This window comes from Gadus chalcogrammus, chromosome 11 (genome assembly GCF_026213295.1).
Source record: "Gadus chalcogrammus isolate NIFS_2021 chromosome 11, NIFS_Gcha_1.0, whole genome shotgun sequence".
NCBI lineage: Eukaryota > Metazoa > Chordata > Actinopteri > Gadiformes > Gadidae > Gadus > Gadus chalcogrammus.
The window spans coordinates 12,477,776-12,502,775 of record NC_079422.1 but is presented as its reverse complement, the minus strand read 5'-3'; the positions used below and the strand labels follow the sequence as shown (position 1 = coordinate 12,502,775).

The 25,000-nt window shown below is 46.4% G+C and overlaps 3 protein-coding genes across 4 annotated transcripts in view; 1 reads left to right on the top strand and 2 right to left on the bottom strand.

Moving 5' to 3' along the window:
• Positions 1-12,213, bottom strand: part of LOC130391749 (regulator of G-protein signaling 22) — a 17,306-nt gene extending 5,093 nt beyond the window's left edge. The window contains exons 1-18 of the mRNA XM_056602007.1: positions 12,098-12,213; positions 11,980-12,008; positions 11,804-11,866; positions 11,380-11,565; positions 10,714-10,799; positions 10,006-10,118; positions 9,566-9,868; positions 8,873-9,203; positions 8,492-8,653; positions 7,733-7,817; positions 7,293-7,394; positions 6,876-6,977; positions 5,228-5,422; positions 3,922-4,014; positions 3,506-3,684; positions 3,002-3,164; positions 1,494-1,652; positions 746-808 (exon numbers count right to left, since the gene is read on the bottom strand). Coding sequence (XP_056457982.1) covers positions 746-808; positions 1,494-1,652; positions 3,002-3,164; positions 3,506-3,684; positions 3,922-4,014; positions 5,228-5,422; positions 6,876-6,977; positions 7,293-7,394; positions 7,733-7,817; positions 8,492-8,653; positions 8,873-9,203; positions 9,566-9,868; positions 10,006-10,118; positions 10,714-10,799; positions 11,380-11,565; positions 11,804-11,866; positions 11,980-12,008; positions 12,098-12,164 — 2,481 coding nt within the window. The 5' untranslated portion in view covers positions 12,165-12,213. The remainder of the gene's footprint in view (positions 1-745; positions 809-1,493; positions 1,653-3,001; positions 3,165-3,505; positions 3,685-3,921; positions 4,015-5,227; positions 5,423-6,875; positions 6,978-7,292; positions 7,395-7,732; positions 7,818-8,491; positions 8,654-8,872; positions 9,204-9,565; positions 9,869-10,005; positions 10,119-10,713; positions 10,800-11,379; positions 11,566-11,803; positions 11,867-11,979; positions 12,009-12,097) is intronic.
• Positions 12,214-12,899: 686 nt separating this feature from the next.
• On the bottom strand, positions 12,900-18,218 carry fbxo43 (F-box protein 43). Of its 2 annotated transcripts, none has more exons than XM_056603124.1 (6): positions 18,024-18,218; positions 16,523-17,386; positions 15,587-16,378; positions 15,330-15,432; positions 14,979-15,179; positions 12,900-13,613 (listed from the first exon to the last, which is right to left on the bottom strand). In XM_056603124.1, the coding sequence occupies exons 2-6, from the start codon at positions 17,320-17,322 to the stop codon at positions 13,362-13,364; spliced, it is 2,148 nt and encodes a 715-aa protein (XP_056459099.1). In that variant the 5' UTR covers positions 17,323-17,386; positions 18,024-18,218; the 3' UTR covers positions 12,900-13,361. The 2 variants fall into 2 exon arrangements, with proteins under 2 accessions (XP_056459099.1, XP_056459098.1); XM_056603123.1 differs by having other exon boundaries at positions 12,902-13,613; positions 14,979-15,176; positions 18,024-18,217.
• Positions 18,219-18,283: 65 nt separating this feature from the next.
• Positions 18,284-25,000, top strand: part of LOC130392569 (sperm-associated antigen 1-like) — a 22,920-nt gene continuing 16,203 nt past the window's right edge. Inside the window, exons 1-10 of the mRNA XM_056603121.1 lie at positions 18,284-18,619; positions 18,799-18,958; positions 19,054-19,176; positions 19,268-19,338; positions 19,550-19,662; positions 19,783-19,888; positions 20,178-20,308; positions 20,860-20,966; positions 21,206-21,323; positions 22,942-23,391. Of these exons, the coding sequence (XP_056459096.1) occupies positions 18,462-18,619; positions 18,799-18,958; positions 19,054-19,176; positions 19,268-19,338; positions 19,550-19,662; positions 19,783-19,888; positions 20,178-20,308; positions 20,860-20,966; positions 21,206-21,323; positions 22,942-23,391 (1,537 nt within the window). The 5' untranslated portion in view covers positions 18,284-18,461. The remainder of the gene's footprint in view (positions 18,620-18,798; positions 18,959-19,053; positions 19,177-19,267; positions 19,339-19,549; positions 19,663-19,782; positions 19,889-20,177; positions 20,309-20,859; positions 20,967-21,205; positions 21,324-22,941; positions 23,392-25,000) is intronic.

Genomic DNA, 25,000 nt, shown 5'->3' with positions numbered 1-25,000 from the left:
AAAATGTCAAAAGGGAAAATGCAGTCTATGTCGTGCAGATGACCTTCAGGTCGGGTCTCAAATGTAAACCAAGTATTCCAAGTGAAGAAATGACTCCCCCATTTCAATCTCAATGAAAAATGTTCCATGAAAAGAAAACACAATCACAAAGACAGACAATCAGGCAGCAATCATCTCCTCAGCCCCACTAGTCACCGATGCATGTGTTTATTCACTTCACGGTGACGTCTGTGGACGGCCGGTTTGGCAGAAGCCACCGTCTTCCACGGTCCAAGTCAAGTCTCCGGTCTCCAAAGCACCGTGACTCCGGTCTCTACCGCTCTAGCGCTACGGATCCATTAGAAGCTCAGAGGATACCCTGATGGATTCGGGTCCGCGGACGCTCCTATCATTTTTATCACTAATTAGTTTTAGAGACAGGGCTGGGGCTCCCACACTCCCAGCGGCCGGTCAACATAAAACCATCAAGATGACTGTTCAGCAGCGTCTGCGCTCAGATCTCACTCATGATGGTTCCAAGACGGGAGACAAGAAGCGCCAGCGAAGCCGGGATCATGTTCAGAGTCTCCGGCCAAATAGTGAGCCGCTGGAGCCAAGGAGTCCGCGGGTCTGAGTCTCACCTGCTGGGGAGGCCCGCACCGTCCTCAGGACAATTCAGTAAAATAACTCAAACGAGCCAGAGTACGAAGAACAGACGAAGAAGATAAAAGAAAAGGTAGGGTTTGGAGGTAGAGTTTCTCCTTACCTTCCTGGATGCTCTCTTCTTTTTGTGGTTATCCCGCTCTGAAGGCCCGGCAGCTGCCTGGAGCTAACGCACACACATGCACACATGCACACGCACACATTCACCACATGCACACACATGCACAAACACACACAGTACACACAAGCACACATACAGTACACAGACGCACAAAAATACACACACACACACATACACACACAGTACACACAGGCGCACACAAATACACACACAGACACAGTAGAAGCGAAGCAGTGGACAGTATAAAAGGTGAGGTTACTCAGGGACAGTAGACCTCTGACATCTGAGCCCGCTGTCCTCTTTGGTCGACCACGGTAACTAACGCAAAACTCCTTCGCTGCTCCACTCATCCACCCTCCTGTCCTCCAACCTCTACACCTAGCAGGTGTAGCTGTCTCACCTATCCCCCTCGCTCTCGCTCTCTGGGTAATTGTGAGCAGTATGCGTGCGGGCGGGCGTGCGTGCCTGGGTCTCGCCGTCCTCCACCCTTCACCTTTCTTTCACCCTACACCTACTTTTCCATCCGCCGCCTCCTCCTTGCGCGTAACACTAAACTCTGTGGGACTCATTAGCTAGCAGGCGCCTCACTGTGTCCAAACAAGCTCCACTCGATGACATAATGACGCCGAGCAGCGGCCGTGTTTGTCCACTCTTTATGCGTTAGCCACTAATGAGGGTGTCAGTTGACAGCAATGTTGTAACACCGAGCAGAAATCTACAAATGGCGTACCTTGTCGTTCTGTCTTTCAATGAATTCTTCGGTGGCCAGGAAAAGAGGCAGCCATGTTTGTTCAATATGGGTCCTGACGATGGCCTGGATCTCCCCGACCAGAGTGTCCGACAGACACTCCCGCTTTAACCTCTCTTGTCCCCCTGCACGGTGTAATATCTATACACACACACACACACACAGAATGACGTTATGTTTTGCATTCAGATTCAAGGTTGTTTTAGTGTTAATGCACACGTGCACTTGCATCTGGAATGAACAGTGTTGAAAGATGTCTTGAGTGACAGGGTGAGGACAGCCTTGGGTTCTGTCCGAACGGCATTGGAAAGCACACAGGGAAAAATCAGAGGAGCGGAGATAGGAGAGGAGAGGAGAGGGGAAGAAAGAGGAGGAGGATGAGAGGAGAGGAGATAGGAGAGGAGAGGAGAGCAGTTGAGGAGAAGAGAGGAGAGATGAGGGGGGAAATCAATGAGGAGAGGGGAGAGAGGGGAGAGGAGAGAGGGGAGAGGAGAGGGGGGAGAGGAAAGGGGAAAATAATCCAGCTGTGCTCTCTGTCACTCTGGAAATCACCGGATTCCCTCCATCACCACCATCTGCTTTCTCTTTGTACTTTTTTTGTTAATTTACACTCCTTTCATTCTCCCTCTTTCTCTGTGTCATATTTCCCTCACTAAGTCTCTCTCTCAGCCTTCTCTCTCAAACAAACACACACACACACACGTTACTGATTGTATACATGTTTGAAATGAGAAGCAGCCGCTGCAGCAGAGGTGGGCGGGTGGGGACGGCGGAGGGGAAGTGGGGGCTCACTGTTCCACTTAAAGACCGATGGATGGAGCGGCTACAGGGTCGAGGCAGTGGAGCCGTCAGGTGCCTCCTCCACCCAAACCAAGGCCAGACAGAAAACACACAAAGGATTCCCAGACGATCCCAGGCATCCCGACTGACTTGGAACCGGTAGACTCGTGGCAGTGTAGGGGATGGCCACCCTGCAGCCGTTGTTCGTTTGAAGCATAGAAGTATATATATATGTATTCACCGATATAAATATCATAGTTTCTTTGTTATTCTTTGACTAAAGCACAGCAGCATCAGCTTGTGTTGGCCGAAGAAGATACAGATTCACGCAGCGAAGAGTTTGCTTTGTGATAAAGGTCTCTGAGACACTTGATGCTGCGGCTGTTAACCCAGTGGGTCACACAGAGACATAAGCCACTAGATACACACAACTTTCAGCTACCGTCCGGAGTTGGGCACAGTGCCAAACCCATCAAGTAATCCAAGAATAATCCGGACACCGGACCCTCGGCTATAAATATCAGGTGGTTTTATCCAGCTGACACCGGAGTAGGCACACCTTTGTCCAAAACCCTATCTTAATCCAGCACATTTTAAACTTGTAGAGCTGTCTCTACAATCCTTCATATGTTTCTGTTGACTCTTTCCCTATTTCCATGTCGCTCACTCCTGTCCCTCGGCGACAGACGAAAGAACGGAATGCGACTCGCCTCGTTCTGCTGGACCGCTGTAGCCGGGCTGTCGGGTCCCAGGAAGTACTTCCTGTTGAGGTATTTGTCTGCGATTTCAGATGACCTCCACTCTCGGGTCGCCTTGTCTCGGTGAGAGGTCCGTCTGTACTGTTCCAGGTCCAGCCAGCAGCGCAGGTGAATGCTGTGGAAACACACACACGAAAACAAACACACAAACAAACACACGTGCACACAAACACACACACACGCACACATATATTTACCAACACATGAGTCACGCCAGCTGGGTCCGACATCTGACAACAATCTTTGAGACTAGACGATCTCCGGTTAAACAATAATCCAATCAGAGAGGCTCATGCATGTCACGCATGTAGATAGACCATGATGACCCAACGTTTGATGGATCCAGAAATTAACTACGATTAAAGTGCCTGAAAGCTCCCTGACAGCCAAAGCAGGCTTGTTTCACCGGGGGTCTCTCTTTGTCAAATTAAAGTATTGCAGGCTGCTCATCCCCACCTGACCTCCCGCTGCTCCAGGAAGGAGGTGAAATGCTGGATCTCCCGGCTGCTGCGGAGCAGGGAGCCCAGACGGTAACCACGGTAACGCGGCAAGACCTTGGCCCATGGGTTGGGCTGCATTGGGGGGCCCGCGGAGGGTGGAGGGGTAGGGCAGGGAGATGAGGGGGGCCGGGCCTGCTGCAATTGATGGAGGAGAAGAAGAGAGAGGGGACGAATGAAAGAATTTGTGAAGCAAAGAAAAAATATAAATATTTCACCAAACGAAAAGATGGAAAGGAAATAAAGAATGACGAACAAATGTTTGAATGGAAGGATGAAAAAGTAACAATTTGAACCAATTGAACAAGGACAAAGTAGAGACATAAGCGGCAGATGCAGTCTACCCCTCAGTACAAATCAAAGCCTAACGCTCACCTCCCTCAGTCTGAGCTGGGTCTCCTCATGCAGGACCTGCAGCTCCCTGAACTCTGCATTGTCCAGCTGACGCACCTTCTCCTGCACACACACCTGGGGCACGCACACAAACACACACACACACACGAACACACTTAATGAAATGTGTATATATAACGTAGACTTAAATCTAATATTCAATAGTTTTCCATGGGAATGAACATGAATGAACCGTGATTAAACTTGAATAATTAAATTGAACTACATTTAGTGAGCTTATGTGATGCTTTATACCTTAAAGATAAACGTCGAATAAAAATGTATTCCCTAAAGAAGTCTCATTCCACGAGAATCCCCTCCATGCTGATAGTTATCTGAACATTGCAGGGCTGAATTGAACTGAATTCCCATGCAATTTGGTGGTGTCAAACAACCCAATTTAATGATGCAGATCTAGAATTACATGTGTGCATTCTCCTCCTAAATTTGTATCCCTTGGTGCAGGCTTGGATTTTCTATAACATACAATTTTGTCCAAATTCCTGAAATTCCCATAACTTCATATGGAACATTACCACAGAGTACCAGACATTTTTGCCTCTTTGGGATCATACTTAAATCCAGGCAAATAACAAAGGGCTGATCCACATCCTCATGACCTCAACTAGTACACTTGTCAGGGACTGATGCCCTGATCCTGAGGGGCTGTATGGGTCTGGTACGACAGGGGGTCTCTGGTGTGTAGGAGCTACCGTCCGGTAGGACAGGGGGTCTCTGGTGTGTAGGATCTACCGTCTGTTAGGACAGGGGGTCTCTGGTGTGTAGGAGCTACCGTCTGGTAGGACAGGGGGTCTCTGGTGTGTATTAGCTAACAGGGTCCGGTAGGACAGGGGGTGTCTGGTGTGTAGGAGCTACCGTCCGGTAGGACAGGGGGTTTCTTGTGTGTAGGAGCTACCGTCTGTTAGGACAGGGGGTCTCTGGTGTGTAGGAGCTACCGTCTGGTAGCACAGGGGGTCTCTGGTGTGTAGTAGCTAACAGGGTCTGGTAGGACAGGGGGTCTCTGGTGTGTAGTAGCTAACAGGGTCTGGTAGGACAGGGTGTCTCTGGTGTGTGTTAGCTACCGTCTGGTAGGACAGGGGGTCTCTGGTGTGTAGGAGCTAACAGGGTCTGGTAGGACAGGGTGTGTCTGGTGTGTAGTAGCTAACAGGGTCTGGTAGGACAGGGTGTCTCTGGTGTGTGTTAGCTACCGTCTGGTAGGACAGCGTGTCTCTGGTGTGTGTTAGCTACCGTCTGGTAGGACAGGGGGTGTCTGGTGTGTGTTAGCTACCGTCTGGTAGGACAGCGTGTCTCTGGTGACCAGCAGGGTCCAGGGCTCCAGAAGCAGGTCCAGGATGTGCTCCTCTACCTGGTCGAAGAGCTCTTCGAAGGCGGGCCGCAGACACTCGTACACCCCCAGCCTCTGGTCCTCCGCCACGCCCACAGACGCCCACGCCGAGCCGCTCAGGAACCTCGAGAACAGATGCTGGTGCAAGGTAGAAGATTACTGTCAATTTCATCATTGCCATCACCATGGTTACCACAGCATTGCTAACTGATGAAAAATGACATCTGGTAAGACACCCCTTGGTTCTTTGATTTGGTTTGTACATTGATTGACATTGGATAACTCCCTCTACAGACTAAACAAGTGCTATTGCATGCATAACTTCTTATTTGCTGACATGGTAACATGGTCAGTTTCTGATTAAGAATTGCTGGGACACACCTGTACCTTCACTTATTGAGAGTGAATTGAACAGGCGTCATTTTTAAACGGCGGGGTCTACTCTATTGCACCATGTTCATTGATTAAAACATTTGAGACACATCCACACCTACAGGCAGCCTCCACCATGTGTTGAGACACAATGGGTGTACATGGTTCTTAAAAGGGTGTTGGCGACACGGAGACAAGCAGGTAGCCATGTTGGGAAAAGCCAAACGATTTTATACATTATAGGATTTGGTGTGATGATACAAATGCTAACTAACATAATGCCTTTCATTAGGGGGAGGGGGAGCAGTCTCTCTACGTGCAAAGATAATTAAAGAGGCTGTAGACTAGCTTTAAAACTGACCTATCATTTGAGTGGGATTGTGAGAAATAGTCCAGGCATCCGTCAGATCTTAGCGACTGAAATGCTCTTGGAGATTATCTTTTCTGGTTCACTATGCCTGCCTTCGAATTTAGACTACTCCTAGCTTATTTGTCTATTCAGGGCATCTCTTCCGTGATTGGTTCAGAGTACCTCAATCGCACACACACTGTTATCATCTCAATGGCAGACAAATGTATGGAGGAAGGGAGCAGGGAGGGTGTGTGTGTGTGTGTGTGTGTGTGTGTGTGTGTGTGTGTGTGTGTGTGTGTGTGTGTGTGTGTGTGTGTGTGTGTGTGTGTGTGTGTGTGTGTGTGTGTGTGTGTGTGTGTGTGTGTGTGTGTGTGTGTGTGTGTGTGTGTGACATGGTGAGAGTAAGGACGGATAATGACGTTGACCTGCTTGTTGTTCAAACAGCAAGAGTGATGAAGCGCCACTGCTCTGACAACATTCCCCTAGAAACCAAACCCCAGCCTGCCGTTCCTCTTCCCCTGTCATCCATCTCTTCATTCTCCTCCTCCTCCTCCATCTTCCTACCTCTCTGTGTTCACTGACACCTCTGCCGTCACTCAATGTTGCTTACGCACTCAATACGCACACAGCATGGCACACGGTTTTGTACATGTTTTGTACACGTAATGAGCCGAACAAAGTAGGGTAGGAGTGTGTGTGTGTGTGTGTGTGTGTGTGTGTGTGTGTGTGTGTGTGTGTGTGTGTGTGTGTGTGTGTGTGTGTGTGTGTGTGTGTGTGTGTGTGTGTGTGTGTGTGCGTGCGTGGGTGTATATGTGTGTGTTTGTGTGAGTGAGTGAGTATGTGTGCGTGCGTGAGTGTGTGTCTGACCTGTGCTTGTCTCTGTACTGTGTATGGGTCCAGACTGTCCTGGTAGAACAGCTGGTGGTATCGCTGCAGGTCACTCCAGAAATGGACAGCGTTCTCCCAGAGCTGAGAACAATAAGCATGTGATGTAATGAGAGGCTTCGTTAAGCTTTATACAAGTCCGGTGTTCTAGTCTACACTCTGTTTCCTCCTGTTTGGCTGCTCTTTGGGCTTGTAGTTTAATACCGGAACCATCTTTGTAGTCCTGCGGCCAGCGCGGAATGTAAAGTCCTGAATATGCTTTGAAGAACATAAAAAAGCACTCTAACCAACATATGGATTGTTCTTTCCTACTTCAAATTGGCAATACATAGATACAGTACAAATGTAATCATGTAAAGACTCTGGTGCAAAAAAAATAGGGGTCCCAAGCTTTCTTACTTGGTTTCCAGAGTCTTCACAGAAGTGGGTGAAGTAGAGTCCAGCGTGGGAGTCTGCGTGGAGGGCCTGTAGCATTCGCTCCATGCTTGTACTGGGGAAACACTAACCAAACACACACAACCCACTGCCATCAGGAACCTGTTTTCACCATTCAAACTTATTTTTTTCTAGGTTGTATTTGCTTCATTGAAGTCTATTCGTAAAAACTCTCAAGGGGCCACCTTTTCTAGGGGCCTTTCATTTGTGTAAATATGTGTCCCGTCTCTCTTCCTACCCTGTTTCCGACGACGGTGTTATTTTTAAATGTATTTATTCATTTATTGTTGCTACGGTATACCTGTGCATTGGCAGACAGACTGGTGGCAGGACAGGGTATCGGCTGAGTGGTGATAGAGAGGGGGCAGGGCCAACACTCTATAGGTAACCGAGGGAAGGCTCACCTCTCTCTCCGTGCACGGCCCTGGGAGAGCGGCAGGCCCCTCGCCGTCTTCCTGGGTCCACTGGGACATCCAGAACCTGGGGGCCCTGGGGAGATGGACCACCCAATGAAACACAGCATACCTTTAATGAGGGTTTGGTTATAAACCTACTTTAGTATTAATGTAACACATGAGATTTGGTTGATGTATTTAATTGTCATTAGCAGTTTTAAGGAAAAGCAATACCAGTTGAGCTACTAGAGGGAAAACACATAGCCAGAGTCTTCTTTTTAGCATAGAATCTAATTCAAATGGGTTTTAAAAAGATGCATCCAAAAACCTTTGGATGCCTGTGTGCGAAATGGTACCAATCGTTTTGGAGACTGGCTCGGGAACACAAATGTCATTGAAAGGTTTGAAAACTGCCGACAGGGGCTGAGCTATGAAGTTACCAACCCGGATTAATATTAAGAGAAAAGAATCCTTCAATAAGAATAATAAATTAATCAATTAATAAATTGGAGTATGAAAGCACTTTTCTTAGAAGTACCCAACGACACCTTACAGGAAAACAGACAACCTTTGAAAGAGTAGAAAAAGAGAAAGGAGGGAAAATACAAGTTGAAAGTGATTAACCAGGTATCTGTAGAATGGGCTTACATGACGCAAATAGATACCTCTATATTTAAATGGAGAGGATGCTAATTAATTTCCGAGTGCAGAGTAATCTCTTAATGAAACACTGTGGCACCCGATAGTCGGACTCTGGTTCCTTCCTACCAGTAGCATAGGAGCGCCTCGGTGAGACGAGGCTGAACCTGGCGCAGTTTCTCCTCTGTCCAGCAGGGGGGAGTGGTGAGCCCCAGTCGAAAGAGCAGCTCTGCATTGAGGCTGCACTGGCTGCTGCTCTGCATGTATCGACTTCTCATCAACACCAAATGTCTGCCTCACAGGACATCATGATTATTACACTATACACTGCAGTCAAATATATAATGTAATCCAAAAATATATGCAAGCTTTAATATCAAGTCACAGGATAGGAGATTTGAGGTACATTTTCACTTCATAGTTAATAATAGCATGGCGAATCCAATGAATATTGCATGTGTTGGGTTTGGTACTGTTTTTTGGGGATGGGGATGTTTTGGTCTTCTGTACCTGTCCTTCCTCTCCCAGTGCTGGGTACTGGTCAGCCGCTCAATGTCCATCCACAGATGGAAGACTCTCTCACCAGGAGTGTCCCGCAGGAATTCCTTGAACTCATCCAGGCCCTGCCGGCCGCCATGGAGACGGGCGCCCTGGCAACAAATGTCAAAGACGTTTTTCTTGGCTAAGTCCTCGTACCCTTCCTCCATATTTTCCTTATCCTCTTCATCCTCTTCTACTACTATCTCCTCCTCCACTTCCTGCTCCTCGTCCTCTTCACCCTCCTCCAAAATCAAATCCCTTCTTCCCGGTTCTCCATCCATCTTCTCCTCCATCTGTATCCCTGTTGTCATAGTTGAGTTTTGAACATCCAGAAAAAAGGAACATAAGAACCGGCTCCGCTCCAGCATTAGGCAATAGAACCTGAGCAGTAATGGATCATCTGCTAGCGTGTCTGCTTTTACTCGTAGTCACATGTCGTATGAGTTTACCTTCCACTCGAAGAGACAATATATGTATATACACACACAGGAAATACACACACTCACAAACAGTTTAACTATAAACACTTTTTGTGTACATAAACATTTTGTGTCGTTTATGTACACAAAAACTTAGGTTAAGCCTCTAAATTTAAAGTTTTTAACCTAACCCTTAAACTGTATTATACTAGTCAACTCTTTAAGTGTATCACTATCAAAGCACCTGTGGTTATGAAGTTGCGACTGCAGACACTGGCAGCCATGTACTGGAGAGGCAAGACCAGAGACTTGGGTGCCCCAGGACCCTGGGGGCGGGGCTCAGAGCAGGAGAGCCGAGAAAAGTCCTCCAGGTACAGTATCCGATCCGGCCTCTGGGCTGACAGGGTCTGGTCAGCTGGAAGGTCATCATGAGTTAGGGGTGAGGTAAACAAGGAGGGGAGGGTGGATGGAGTTTTCGGGCCCCCCACTTCATCCGGACCATAGTCGTGGGAGGCTGGTGGCGTTGAAAGGCATCGGTGCATGGACTCTGAATGTGGGAAAGGTAGAGAGGGGACGTTAAGGTGCGGAAATCATTTGACAGGCAAACCATAAACTCATCATAGTAGAGCAGGATTGATGTGGTGGAGCCTGTAGGGCCCCTGAGAGGCTCTTTGTCCAGCTCACCCTCCCCTCTGCTGGTGGGGGTTCTCGGGTCGGACAGGGAGCCCCTAAATGAGTGGTCATCCATCTTCCGCACACGGGGGCTCGAGTCCCATTGAGAGAGAAGTTTGGCTAGTCTGGGGGACACAGCGGAGCTCTCGTTCAGCTCATGCTAACTATCTATATTTCTATTTGATTATTATGTGAAAATGTATTATGAACAATAAAACCAAAAGCTGTCATTTCACCAGAGCACTTCTGTATGTTTGTGTATATGTATACTGTAAACTAACATGCAAGAGCCATAAGATTAATTTAATATAAGAAATGTGGGTGATCATTCATAACTCTGTGAGGGCTCCAACACTTATGACCTCGCAACAAACTCATTATTCAGTATTCCAGGTTAATAATAATAATAATAATAATAGATTCAATTTATATAGCGCTTTTCACGTACTCAAAGCGCTTTACATAGGGGCACAAAAATAGATAAACAAGAAAAACAAAAAAAACACACAAAAAAGGTTAACAGAAACCATTCAAAACAATTCAGAGGGGCTAAGATGTATACACCTTAGTAACAGCCGATTGTCTCTTCCTTGATAAGAACTTGAGACGAGAATGCTGCACATGCATAAAATAGTGTGAGTATCACTAACTTTGCTTTGCATCGGCTTCTCAACAAGTTTCTGTGTGTTGAAACAACAATAGTTGGTGTGTTTTCCCCACCTGTATTCAAAGTAGCAATCACTTTGAACAAACAATGGCAAACGCTCTGCTATGATCCACGGGAGTCCCTGCATTTTGTCCAGGAACTGCAAGAGTCAAATAAAAATACAAATTTATTTTAATCCCAGCATCCAACAATATACTTCATTTCCCATCCTGAAAGAATGAGTTATCTGTGTTTAAATATGAAGGTTTCATAAAAGACCTATAATAGGATGTTTGTCGACAAGGGCTATTTAAGACCCTATTTAGTGTTTCTAAAGTGAGCCCCCTCGAAAATGTCCACTCATCTTTTTTTTTCTTTTCCTATAATGAAGTTAACCAATGTAATGGAGGTTTCAACAAAAACTGTTAGGGGGGCTGATAGTTTGAATGAAAAAGAGAAAACAGTCAAATGACCATCTGAAAATTCTCTTGCAACATATATTACCCGTGAATGTATGATACAACCGTGTTCAACCATTAACATCCTGTAAGTCCCCAGTTCCCAAGTCATGTCAAAGTCAAGACATAAGTCAAGTCGAAAATCCTTGTGACATGGTAGGCACGGAATACGTAGAAGGTTATAACCGTTGCAGATCTAACCAAATGTACATCTTATTTGGGGCTTAGGGGCGGGCAAAGGCCAAGTCCTAGAGTCGCACTTGGTGGTGGAGCGGAACTCACGTGGACGGTGTAGTGGTTGTCTACGAGGGACCCGCTGAAGGCCAACAAGGCTTGGTCCTCTGACAGCCCGCTGGACTTCCTCTCCTGCAGTACGGACGAGATCCTCCGGGAGACCAGCTCAGAGGCTCCCGTCTCAACCTCAAACAGACCGCTGTCCTGGTTGTAGGACAGGGCCACTGGGAACGACTGGATACACACAAACGCCGACAAGTGTACACACACACACACACACACACACACACACACACACACACACACACACACACACACACACACGTAGAATAGTTAAGCGGCGACAAAAACAATTCGTTCGTTTATATAAAAATAATTATTTGCGTCCGTACATAGAGGGATCCCAGAGACCATAAGGGAGCTTGGTTAGGGGACATGACGAGAAAACAGTCTGGTCCGTATATCAACTTACCGGCAAGCTCAGGAAGTCATTGAAGAAGTGGACTAGTGTGTCATCAGTGGCCAGGTAGTGCTCCTGTATACAAAAAATGTTCACAACACTGTAGGATTATCTTTTACAGATATTGCAGTATAATAATATTATAGTCTAAGAAACAAACTTGCTCGAAATGTCCTTCAAATACTCACAACATTGTCCGCCGTAATAAAAGGAGGGTCTAAAATAAGGGGCAGAAAACTGAAGTGAGATTTCAAATGATCTAAAGTAATTAGCCGTCAGAGAAACGGTTACCAAGACTACCCTTACCTGTTGCAACTTGTCCACATATTCTTGACCTGACAAATAGTCGGATAATTTGTCCCGATATCGGCATTGTAGTTTAGAGACAAGTAAAATAAAAAGTGCCGTTGGACACCTTTCCTTCAGAGCCCCGCCAGAGTCAGCCACCAAAGACTTGAGTGTAATTACGGACACATTGCAGGTTGCTATGGAGGTAGACTCATGTTCAAAACACACAGGCTAGTAAAAGTTTAACTAGAGCACCAGGGACAGAAACTCGGAAAAACCCTAATCTCCTGTTCGTCATAGTCCATAAACAAAACACGTTTGTCTCATTTCATTTTTTTTTTTTTATAAAAAACAACTACCTTAAAAGTTTAATAGTGATGGTGCAACCCCATTAAATCAACGTCACACGGTGACTGAGTGAGGTGACATATTTTGCAGTTCATGTTAAGGTGTTTGCTGAAACCACTAGATGGCAGCAAAGGCCGGAAAATGACTCCTCTAGCAGTCGATTCTGAGCTCTAGCTAACGCAAGGTAATTTATTGTGGATTGGCTTGAATTTGCCATCCGAATTTAGTGGTACAGTACAGACCAAAACGACCCAGTAAATATATTTTTTCCAAGTTTGTTCCCCAATCTTGATATTTATTAAATGTCTTTATATTGAATGCAGGGGGTCAAAATATATTTTATATATATATATATATATATATATATATATATATATACACACACACACACACACACACACGTCACATCCCATTCCCACTGGCCCCCCTATTGATTGGTTGCCCCTCAAGAAAACTACACACCATATGCATTGAATCCACATGTAACACATGTATGTAAAAAAGGGCTTTATTTAAAATTCTGAAATCAATTTATACAAATCAAGTTATATACTATGTATGTATAGAGTATAAACATATATAGTGCTATTCCAAATATACATACCTTTACAAGTATAGCTGACATTTACAAAGCTTAAAAAACTAAAAAATAAAGTACAAAAAAGGAAAAAGAAAAGTTACGCTTCTAACGATCAAACGTGACCGTCTTTGATTGCATCTGCTTCCAAAGCTATTTTCCAAACACATTTTAAAACAAGTAAAATTGATTTGGAAGAAAAGAGGAAATGGAAATCAATACATAAATATCCACAAACACATTCAAGGATGAGTAAAAGTTTGCTTTGAGGTGGCCGTGAAAAGTAGTACAGTGTGCAATGACTGATTTAGCAAGACAGACATTCTCCATCGTTCATCCACCCATTTACAAGTCTATCTACAGCCTCCTGAGGTTACGCTTTCTCTGTGCGCTGCCAGGTACGACAGTGTCTCGCCTGATGTGGCGCCCAGCCGAGCGGCTGAGACACTCGCGGCCGCCGTGGAATTCACATAGGCAGCCCGTGCAGAACTGGAAGCTGCAGTCGGCCCGGCTGCAGACTCCCTCCTTCTTGACCGGGTGGCACTTGGCCGGGTGCTGGCAGCGAGGGCACGGCTTGAGGCACTCGTCACTGAACAGAGTTTTGGCCACCTGGTGGGACAGGAGGAGGGGTTGGTTTACCTGACTCGCTTTTATCTTTTGGTTTCTGTAGGTTTGAGTTGAAACCATAAGAAAAATGTGAAAAATGGATCCTAATAATAATATAAAAGGTTTCAGCAAGTCAAATTTAAGACTTTTTAATACGACCTTGAATGAAATGTAAGACCTAAAACACGCGATGGTGGGGGTTGGCAACAGACGCGAGCCAACTTCGGAGACGGACCTCTTCCAGCCAACTGTCCTTGAATTTGCACCTACCCATTGTCACAGACTAGCTAGCAAGCACGCAGATAATCGTTTATATATGCAGCTAGCACGAAAGAAGCCTCACTACATGTCCTTCCTGAAAAGTCCCACGAGAAAAATAAAAAAATAAAAATAGTCCTGCCCCGACAAATTTAAGACCTTGAGTTACAGTATTTAGGACCAGCATATGACATTTGTAACGAATTTAAGACTTTTTAAGGCCTTAAATTTAGAAACATGAATTTAAGACTTAAGACTTTTTAAGGATGCGCGGACACCCTGAATAGAACGTTTACTTTGATACAAGTGAATTGAAAAGGCCTTTGTATTAATTGTTGTGAGGAATCATAAGAGATAGCTCCTTTCCCGTCCAATTGAAAAGTTAGGCCAGTAAGCATTTGCTTTGCCATTGATTAAGCCACAACTGAGCCCATGCCAACCTCACAACATCTTTATTGTGTAGATTCCTTTGGCCGTCTTGCATCTTCGCAGACATTTCCAGTTCATTCCATAGGATATTGCAAATAGTTTAACCTCTTACCTAAATAGTTAATGCTCCCACTGTGTCTTCCATGGTCATGCTCTATTCATTCAAATACTTAGCGTAATTTATTAGAAATGGCCACGCCATCAGTCTGCTATAAGTGTGTGAATTTCTCAGAGGATATCCGTTTATCATACAGTGCCTCTGATTGAGACAGGTTTTTAGCTTGTTCCCGGCTCATATCTGACCAGGACATCCATCTTGCCTGTTAGTCAAAGGTGTGTGAATGAACACTACAAAATGGAGGAGAAATGTAGACAGGGAAGGAACAGAGAGGGAGGGGCTGTTTTTTGGGTTGTTTGGTTTGAATATCTTGCTTTCTTTAGAATTCCTGAAGCTTTATGGGGGGGTGGGAAGGGTGGGATACTTTGGTTGGGAGGGGGGATATTACTTAGCAATGTTGTTTTTGCTGCTTTTCTTTTTGTTTGTCATGGTTTTTATTTGGTTAAGAGAAAATGAAAATGGAGAACCGTCTTACTTCCTGTAAAATGTAATATGCTTGATCCTAAAAAAAAAAAGATTCCTGAAGCTTCACATTCGTGTGATGGATTGGCTTCCACACTTACTTGGATAAACTTCTCTCGTTTGCTGCTACTGCTGCCGCCAGAGTGTGAGGTGTTGAGCTCGGAGGGGGTTAAAGTGCTTTTAGCGGACTGTGGGGTGCAGTAGGACAAACTCCTGGACTGGGACTGGATGGAGCCCAGCACGGCCCTCTTGGTTAGGGCCAGCCTGGTCTCAGCGTCTGTGACGTGGACAGTCCCACCCTGCTGGGAAACAAAACCATCATAAGTCTTCTCTACAGTGTCCATCTTGGATACAGTAAACACAAAAAAGCCACCGCAGCCTAGTCTTCCAACATTCAAGGCTTGAATGAATAAAGACTAGCTTAGTAAATAGCCTATTGAGATCTTCTTTACCTCTAGAGCAGCTTCCAGGTCCCTGAGGTGACGCTTTCTCCTGGAGCTGGCTCGACTATCCTGGCCAATGATGTTATCCCAGCTGGGGCACACCTGACCAAATCTGAAAAAGATTGTAATATTGGAGTTGGGGTTCGATTATTGGGTGAGTATTTTTCTGTGTTCCATGGGGTCGGTAAAAGCTGGTTTGGAAGTATGCGAGTGTCTGACGCCGACTGATCGTGGCTCTGTTTAACCACCATGAATGCTTGACTGACCTGTGGACGTCCTCGGGGCCCAGGTGGTTGAGGATGACACCCAGGATGTGCCAGAGGTTCCTATTCTTTAGCTCCGTGAGGACGTCCAGCCTCCCCACGCCCATCTTCCTGCCGATGAGGCCCGCCAGGGGCATGCTGGTTCTGATGGGCACCGGGCTCTCCAGCAGCGCCACCGCAGACCGCAGCTCCAACTCTAAGCTGGGGATCTGGTCCTGCATCATGGAGTCCTTCCGGAGACACATGGCACGAACCAGCTGCAGGGCGGGAGTCAGAGCGAGGTACTCCAGGCCCGCTGGAATGTTACGGAGTGGGGTGGCTTTGCGACCGGCGGCGGCGGCTGCACTATAACAGGGTGCTGCGTCTCTCTTGCCCGTGGGCGTGCGGAGAGGTGTGGCAGTGTCTACTATTGCGGCGACCATGCCGAGGGGCGTCTTCCGATTGCCTAGCTCTAGGCCGGAGGAGCCTGACGGCGTGGTGTTGGTGACCAGAAACACCTCATCCACCTTAAGGGGGCTGTAGCACACGGAGAGGCGCTTGCCACCAGGGTGTGGTTGACCAACGTGGCGGCCATCCTCCTCGGACTGAGAGCCCCCCTCCCGCAGTGTGGAGAGCCTCTGCTGCCGCTGGAGGCGGGACCGCCGCCTCCCATCAGATAGGTGCAGCGCCTCCGCACCGGCCCGGGGGCCCGAGGAGGAGAGCAGCAGCTCCTGGAAGGAGCCGTCGTGCTCCCGCGACGAGTCTTGGGATTTATCGAGGACCGTGGAACCAAAGCCGCTGTCCTCGGACAAAGATCTGCTTGCATAAAGATCCAGGGTTAGGGTTAACAGACAATGTGAAACCCGTCATGTAGATATATGGCATTTTATGTTGCAAATTTATTACCTGCTTCAAGAAAGTATTGATTTTCATAAAAAATAAAAAAATAAAGGCAAATACCTGACATAGGTGGGGGTAAGTGCAGCTGAGGGTGTGTTCTGAGCACAGGGACTGTGACCAGGACTGGCTGCCATCATGTTGACTGGTGTTTGACAGCTTTCACTTTCAAGTGCAGGCAGGAACTTCCCAAAGTGAGGGGTCCCCAACTGGTCTGTGGCACAATGTCCAAAGGAGCCGATGCGTTCCTCGAGGTCCGTGTTGGAGGATAGAGAGACGTTCCCCTCATGGTCGTCACTGGTGTTTCTCCCATATTCATGAGTGGACGTCTTTACTTGAGCATAGAAGAGACGCCGTTTCCTGGTCGACAGTGGTGATCGGCAATCCAGCTCCGATTTAGACGTACTGGAAGAAAATATTCCAGACCCACTGAAATGGTGCTTGGCCCCCAACCTGAGTGACACCTCTATGACTTTAGTGCAGGGTGTTGTTTGTACTTCAGTTTTGGCATCTGTGGTGGATTTAGCATTACCCATGATAAGTCTTCGCCGCAAAAGGCCATCTTTCTTGGATGTTTTGGGTGTTTCACACCAACCCACTTCCAAAGGTGGTTGTGCCCTTCTCGAATCATTCCCCGAAAGTCTGGTTGTTTCGGTAGTTCTTTCTTTCTTAGGAGTTACTGTAAGATTCTCTTTTGGCGTTTCGTTGTAATCTTCGGGGGACAAATATCGACATGGTGCACACTTAGCTCCATTGGTTTTCCCAGGGAAGCTTTGCACATCCGAGTAACCACTGTCAAAAGAGCTGCTGTGGTATGGGTGCTTCTTGAAACCCTGAACCCCAGAATCTGGCGTGCAATCCATTCTTGCAATGGGCTAGCCTCAAGCACTCTTCAAAGCAAAGGGTTGGACAAGGATGTCAAAATCCCTGGGGAAAGAAAGTACACACCTTTGTTTAGTCTATGGTGAAGGTGATCCATGATAAACATTTAATGGAAGTAAACAATTTAACCAGCTAACCCAAGTGTGGCTCTGGTGACACTCGAGGTCTAGTTTGAACAGCTTTATAATTACAAAAATGGATCATGTGAAGTGCTTATTCCCCTTTGTTGAGCCAACTGTAAACTGTTACAGGTCATCCACAACCTCTGCCGTTCTATCACTGTTGCTATGACACTGGAGGTGTCCTTTTAAACTACAAGTGGTTTGGATTTCACTGCAAGGTCTCGCTATTACGAGTCAGACCCCGCTCAAAAGTCAGCCGCAGCCGCCAAAAGAAATAGTCGATCTAAGCAACCCGCTTGTGTGGCTCCTCCCCTGCTGCTCTTCATTGTGTACTACATCCCCATCCCGCATAAAACAACCCATGAAAACAAATGAAACAGGAACAAAGTATTACTGTATGAGTCGTTATTATTCGTGGTGAATTCATAGGGAATTTAAATAAAATAACTAGCATCCACCCGCTAGCCAGCTAGTGAAGCACTTGCGATTCGACATGGATGCTTCTGGGAGGGAAAGAAACGCACACTTGACCGTTAATCATATGAACAAAATAAACCTACCTTCAAATACAAACAGCTGCAACAAAGGCTCATTCCATGGGGCCAGGAGTTTAAAAGATAGTCTCTTCCGGAGTTGCTGCTTCTGTTGGTTTGGGCTCCATTAGCTACATTTGGTCCGCAGCTCCAAGCAGGACACAACCCTAGCCACGTTTTCAAATTTGGAGCCTTTCTCCTGACGTGATGACGTACTTCCAGGCAACTTTACGTTGACGACGTCAGGTTGCCATAGAAACAGCATTCACTCTGCCGTTCAGTTATATACAGGTTTTTAAAAAGGAAACTTACAATTTTAAGAAAGCAGTTCCGTGTTTTTTTTTTTTACTTTTAGTTGTTTGGATGGATTAGCACGATTACTATCTATTTAATTTATCCAATCCAGCAAACGGCAGTGAATAACATTCATACAAACACGGACCTGTGCTTTAATTTCCGTACACTATGAGTGTGAGCGAAGTTTCTTCCCTTTTGAACCGAGACAACACATTCTCAGCCACTCTTGACCATGATGGAAAAGTTCCTGTGGAACATTTAGATTATGGGTACATTGAAAAATGCAAGAACGTCAAGCATTTGGAGAAGATCTTGAGAGTGCTAAGGTAAGCACCCACTTTTGATGATTATATGTCACAAGCACTAAGGTTAGTCTCTCTGCGTCTAAAAACGAATACAAATATAATATATGTGCAAAAAGAAAAATGTATATACATGGAAAATGGAATGATGGCAAGCATTGAAAGAAATAAGCAGGAATCATCTTGTGCCATATTCCTTCAAGGTCTGGAGAAGAGGGAGTGTACCCCCATCTGAACCAGTTCTGTGAGGATCGCGTGAAGAGCCTGGACCCCACAAGTCGAGCCCTGAGAAAGGAGCAACCTGTAGCCACGGCCGCCAGCCTCCCCACAGAGGAATGGAGCCAAATCCGTGAAGATCTACAGGTACTGAAGGACTGAAGAAGACCGGATCATACATGATCTTCCTCAGCCTGATGTCCCTCCAATAGTGCCTTTCATTAAGTGTGTCTTCTTCACAGCGATGGCAGGAAGAATCGAAAGACTTGGAGGCGTTGATGCTACAACCGTCTATATTTCACGGTATAGGAAATGAAAATGTACCGCCCGTACGAGGCACCAACATTTCTGTTCCCCTCGGCCAGGTGAGATGCTAGAACAATCTCTACACATTGTTCCTTCTTGTCGGTCTCTGAACAAATACAGATTCATAAATATACTCTGATTTCTTCTCAGAATCCAGCAAGCAAGGCAAAGAGTAAGCCCCCAAAACGAGCTCTTCCTCTCGACTACAAAGATTGGGATAAGTGAGTTATATCGGTTTCTTCAGGAAGGGTGTGTTTAAAAAAAGAGAGGATTCAGTACGGTATCTAATCCAACAGGAGACTTGTTGCGTTCAAAGAGGCACCACGTGTCACAGTAAGATCACTGTGGCTTAATAGATCTGGTAAATAGATGATATTATTAGTGTGTCAGTTGTCCATTCTGTATACCTAAACGTGCTTCCATTTCTCCAAGGTATGATGTTGACAAAGAATGTGAAATGATTGACGGAAGTGAGTCCAAAAAGGATCCAGCTCCTGTCATCAATTCTGGCCACGTCAAAATCAGAACCAGAGTGGACGTCACAAGTAAAACTCCCCTTACAGAGTCTCTTCCTACGAATTATTTGATCAACAGCCACATTTTTGGCATCACTTATGTGTGTCTGTGTGTGTTTAATTCGTGACCCCTATTAAACCACCTTCTAGCCCTGACTGAGAAGGAGAAGCTCCTCATGGCAAGCCGTGAGAAAGACAAAGGCAACGAGGCATTCAGGGCCAAAGGCTATGAGGAGGCTGTTGCGTACTACACCAGGTCAGAGGCTTCTTATTTGATGTGCTTCCATTCCCACAGGGAGTAGTCAATTGCGATTTGCATAGTACCTCATATTTATACTTTCTCTCTCTTTCTTATTTTCCATTAAAAAAAAAAGGAAAGACAGAGTTTAGGTCTAGTCCCACTGCAGTTTATAGTATAACATTTGTATAAAGTATAACATGTTAAGGTACAATGGTCAAATTCCGTGTTTGTTGGGCCATTTACCACACGGAACTGTTACGGAGCATTAATTTACTTATATTTAAACATTGTCCATGATATGTAGGAGCCTCTCTATTGTCCCCACGGTGGCTGTGTTCAACAACAGAGCCCAGGCAGAGATCAAACTCCAGCGCTGGCACCGGGCCCTACAAGACTGCCAGAGAGTCCTGGAGCTGGAGCCCATCAACCTGAAAGGTGCTTTTAAAAGATGCCCATGATAAGGCTGACCTAATATTAGTGTTTACAGCAAGGCAACACAGTGATGTTACCGGTTCTCATATGGAGATGTTGTCATATTGTCATTCCATTCCTGCATTGCAGAGAGATGTTAGAGGTGAAGTGTGTAGGATTTAGGGGCATTTAGCGGTGAGGTTGCAGATAGAACCAACTGGATATATTAAGTCTGTACAACAACTATAGGTTATAGCTTTCAACTAAGGTTGTTATCCCAAGATAAGATAAGATAAGATAGCTTATTCTCTAGAGCAGTTCTTCAGTTCTGGGCTACTGCAGAAACATGGTGGCGAAACATGGCATCCTGGCATGTAAACAAACAGGTTGGCTAGCATTTTATATTTGCAGAATAAGTTATAGGATGTGATTTTATTGATAACATCATTGAAATCCTTATCGATTAGCATTGATTAAAGTATATTGCCTGGTCATTTTGAGGTTCAAGCTAGTTGAAATCTGAAGCATAGGAAGCTATTTTCTAAGGTTTGATGGGCCGTGTGTCTGGTCCCCAGCGTTGCTGCGCCGGGCTACAGTGTTCCAGCACCAGGGCAGCTTGCCCCTGGCGGCAGAAGACCTGAGGGCTGTGCTACGTGTAGAGCCCCACAACACCGCTGCTGCTGTAAGTTCACTTAAGACCATAGAGGCTCACTAATATGGTCGGTGGGACTGGTTGAATTGCTTTGTAAGAGAATCCATATATTGTGTCCAACTGAATGTGTTTTTTCTGTTGGCGTTGGCAGCTTTGTTGTAATCAGTTTGGTGCTCTGCTTTCCTGTTTTTTTTTTACATTCTTTTGTAATCTTACTTTGCCATGTTGACTTAATTTTTTCTTTCTTTTAATTCCCTTCTTTTGTTTAGAAACATCTGACTGAAGTGGACAAGAAGATAAGGGAGGGCCAGCCGGAACTGCCAATTAAAGGCAGGAAAATCCTCATCCAAGACATAGAGGAAGACGAGGAGGAGGCAGAGGAGCATGGTGCGTCTTTTTAATGTCTGCTTTCAACACACCTGTGATGTTGAGGGAATTCTTATCGACACCCCTGTTCCACCCTGACTAAACATAGCATCCATAGTGTTATTGATTTCCTATTGAAGCCAAACCTTGTTGTTGATACCTGAAGTACTGATGGCTTAGTGTAACAGAGAGACTGGCTGAGGCCATCTACTCCTAACCACGTAACCACTCCTACCTCTAACCTCGACTCCTAACTCTTAACAACTTAAAGGTTCACCAGCCTCGCCTTGCCATTACCTATTCACCAAATTGGCCTCTTGCTAAACTGTTGGACAACAGGTGGACACAAGCCTTTTTTTTTTCTGATCCATCCTCTTTTAAGATACATAAACACACACACACAATTACCCACACAATTACTCATATGTCTGCCATCCTTATAAAATCCAATGAGTAAGAAATAAACCACGACAGAGTCTCGTTATGACAAATTATTGTACAAATAATGCACTTACCACCTGCAAAGGAAATTATTTTTCAATAACGAGACACCCCGGAGTGATTTATTCCACTGCGTCATAAACCATCTATACGTTTTTATAGTTTTTTGGAACGTTGAAACATTATTGATCGCAGAATCGCTTTTAACAATCCCGTGGTATAATGTCATATAAAGATATATCCCAGTAATATAGCTTATTCTAACTTATTTCGAAGAATTTCCTGCACATTTCTTTTCACCAAAAACATTTAACCAAAGCAAAATACAAACTCAACAAATAATCCTCCAAAAACATTACTATTGTGTGTTGTATTGCAGCAATTCAGCACTCCCTTACCAGACCGCCAACCGAAGGCTAGGCTAATTGTTCCTAATCGTAAAACTAGTTTGTGTGTGTGTAAGTGCATTCATGTGTTTGACACCTTAAAGCGCAACAGACACATAGGGCGTGAAGCCTTCCTGAAGTCTCAAGCCAACACGCATGTACCTACAAGCCCTGATATCACTCTGTATCTACTAATCATATAGTGAATTTAACTGACACACCAGCATGTAGCTTCCTAAAAATCTAAGATGGTGGCTTGTTCTCCAGCAGAGGAAACGTATGTGTGACGTATGTGTGTGTTACTCTGACATTAAATTCAGTTAGCGAAGAATACATTTTTATGCCGGCGAGTCCCCCCAGTATTTCCCATATTGCCAAGAGAGGAAACCCCCCTTGTGAAATGGAAGTCACATGACGTTTCGTGTTACGTCTCTGAGTTTCCGTGTGTGTGAGTGAGTAGTGTGTTCCTCAACCATCCCCCACTCAGTTCTTTCACATGGCTGTGCTTCCTGGAACTCCTCCTTCCAAGCCGCTCTCTGGTGTGGGTGTGTGTGTTTGTGTGTGTGCGTGCCTGTGTGTGTGTGTGTGTGTGTGTGTGTGTGTGTGTGGTCCAACCCTCCCCCCACTGTGATGTAAGCACAGACTGCATCCTGTGGGTGTGTCTACCCTTCACTAACCCTCCCCCTCTCTCTCTCTCTCTCTCTCTGTCTGTCTCTCTCTCTTTCTTTCTCTCTCTCTCTCTGTGTCTCTCGCCCTGCCTCCCCCTCCCCGCTGCCGTCCCTCCCTCTCTCCCTCCCCGCTCTGCTTTCCAGCTCGTCCGGTTGATCCCAGGCAGCCTGTGGGAGGGGTGGACAGCGTTGTTTCTCCCGTCGAGAGGGGAGACATGGGCAACGCTCAGAAGAAGCCGTACGGTGGCGGCCGGGGGGACGGGGCCTCGCCGCACAGCGACGCCAGCAACGGCTCCCACGGACACCACCGCAGAGGCCGCGGCGGCAGCTGGGACAAACACAAAGCAGCCGCGCACGAATCGCCGGGGCCCGGCAAGGCTGCCAACGGCACGGGGAAGAGAGGCTCCACCGCCTCGGAGCCCGGCGCCGCCAAGGGAGGGAGGCCCGCGGGGGTGGACCTGGACGCCCCCTGCGGTGCCTTGCCCCCCCCTCTGGCCCGGCTGAAGAACGAGGGCAACCTGCTGTTTAAGAACGGACAGTTTTCAGACGCACTGGGGAAGTACTCGCAAGCCATCGCCGGCTTCACGGAATCAGGTGAGCCACGGCCGGCGTTTTGTCGGTGCGTTGGTATGGTGTTGGTCTGGATGCCGGTTGAGTTGTATTGAGCAATGTCATCTGATAGATGGTTGCTAAGAATATCCACTTCCTCATTACTGTAAGCCTCAGCGTCACTGGAATATGACAACAACCTCAGTGCCCCTCTACTATAGGTAGTCCACTAGTGTGATGTCACATGCCGCCAGTGCTGTGTAGGTCTTTCATGATAACCACAGCTTTACATTTGTTTGTTTGACCACTAACAACCTGGAGCATATTCCCTCTTTTAGCCAATACATTTGTTCATCAAAGGTCATGACCTTGCAGTTATTTTGTGATTGCCATAACACAATAACAGTGCAAATAACTATAGAACTGGGATCACATGTTTTCCCAGAATAAGGTGTCGATTTTGCTGTGATGCTAACGCAAATGAGTAAAAGGATGAGCCAGGCGCAAATCAGTGATATGTATCTTGGTGTGAATGTACTGATATGTAGCTAGATGCACAGGGGGATGCGTCACAGCTGTGTCCCTGTACTGTAGCGCACGTGTGGTTGTGTGTGTGTTTGTGTTTATATGTAGGTGTGTTTGTGTGTGAGTGTGATTGCGTAAGTGTTTGTGTTAGGTCGCGAGTCAGTGGGGACGTGTGTTTGTTTGTGTGTGTGTGTGTGTGCGTGTGTGTGTGTGTGAGGTTATATGTGTGTGTGTTTGAGTTAGGTTGCGTGTGTCTGTGTGTCTGCGTCTGTGTGTGTGTACAGACAGACGAGCTGTGTGTCTGTCCGACCCAGCTCTAAGCCCCTCGGCCCGGGTCTGCCTGGGTCACATGACTCTGGAAACCACTCACTGTGAAATTGAATCTGCAAGGTACCACAGCTGTAAATCCTGCAGAGAGGGACAGAGTGAGAGTGAGCGAGTGAATGAACGATGATGTGAGAGAACGAGAGCGAGGGATAGAGAGAGTGATATATCCCATACAAATTCCATCTCCTACCCTCACTCCTCTCTCTAGTTCTAGTGCTCACTCGTCCCTCCCCTCTCACTTCATTCCAGTCCATTATGTAGCGGGCTTCTCAGTGGACCCTGTCACATCCATTACGCCTCATCATCATAAGTCACTGCTGCTCTGGAAAGAAAAGCTTGAATAGGGAATTTAAAAACGTGAGATTCAAATCGTCATTGTTTTACCAATGGCCTTCAAAAACGCTTTGCATTTGTACACATCCTGCCATTGTAGACATTAGCATCCGACCCCAATTCAGCCCTGCATAGTAAGACTACATTCGGCCCGTGGATCAGTGTAATCGTATGGATCTGGTCTAAGCTGATTTAGTCGCAGTTGGGAATCCTGTTGGGCTGTCTGCACTGCCACCACCCCACGTGGACCCCACATGACAAGACACTGTTCACACAGGCTGACTCTGACACACTCACTGTGTGTGCTTGTGCTTGTGTGTGTGTGTGTGTGTGTGTGTGTGTGTGTGTGTGTGTGTGTGTGTGTGTGTGTGTGTGTGTGTGTGTGTGTGTGTGTGTGTGTGTGTGTGTGTGTGTGTGTGTGTGTGTGTGGGCAGGGGCAGAGAAATGGACGCATTACCGTCACTGGATC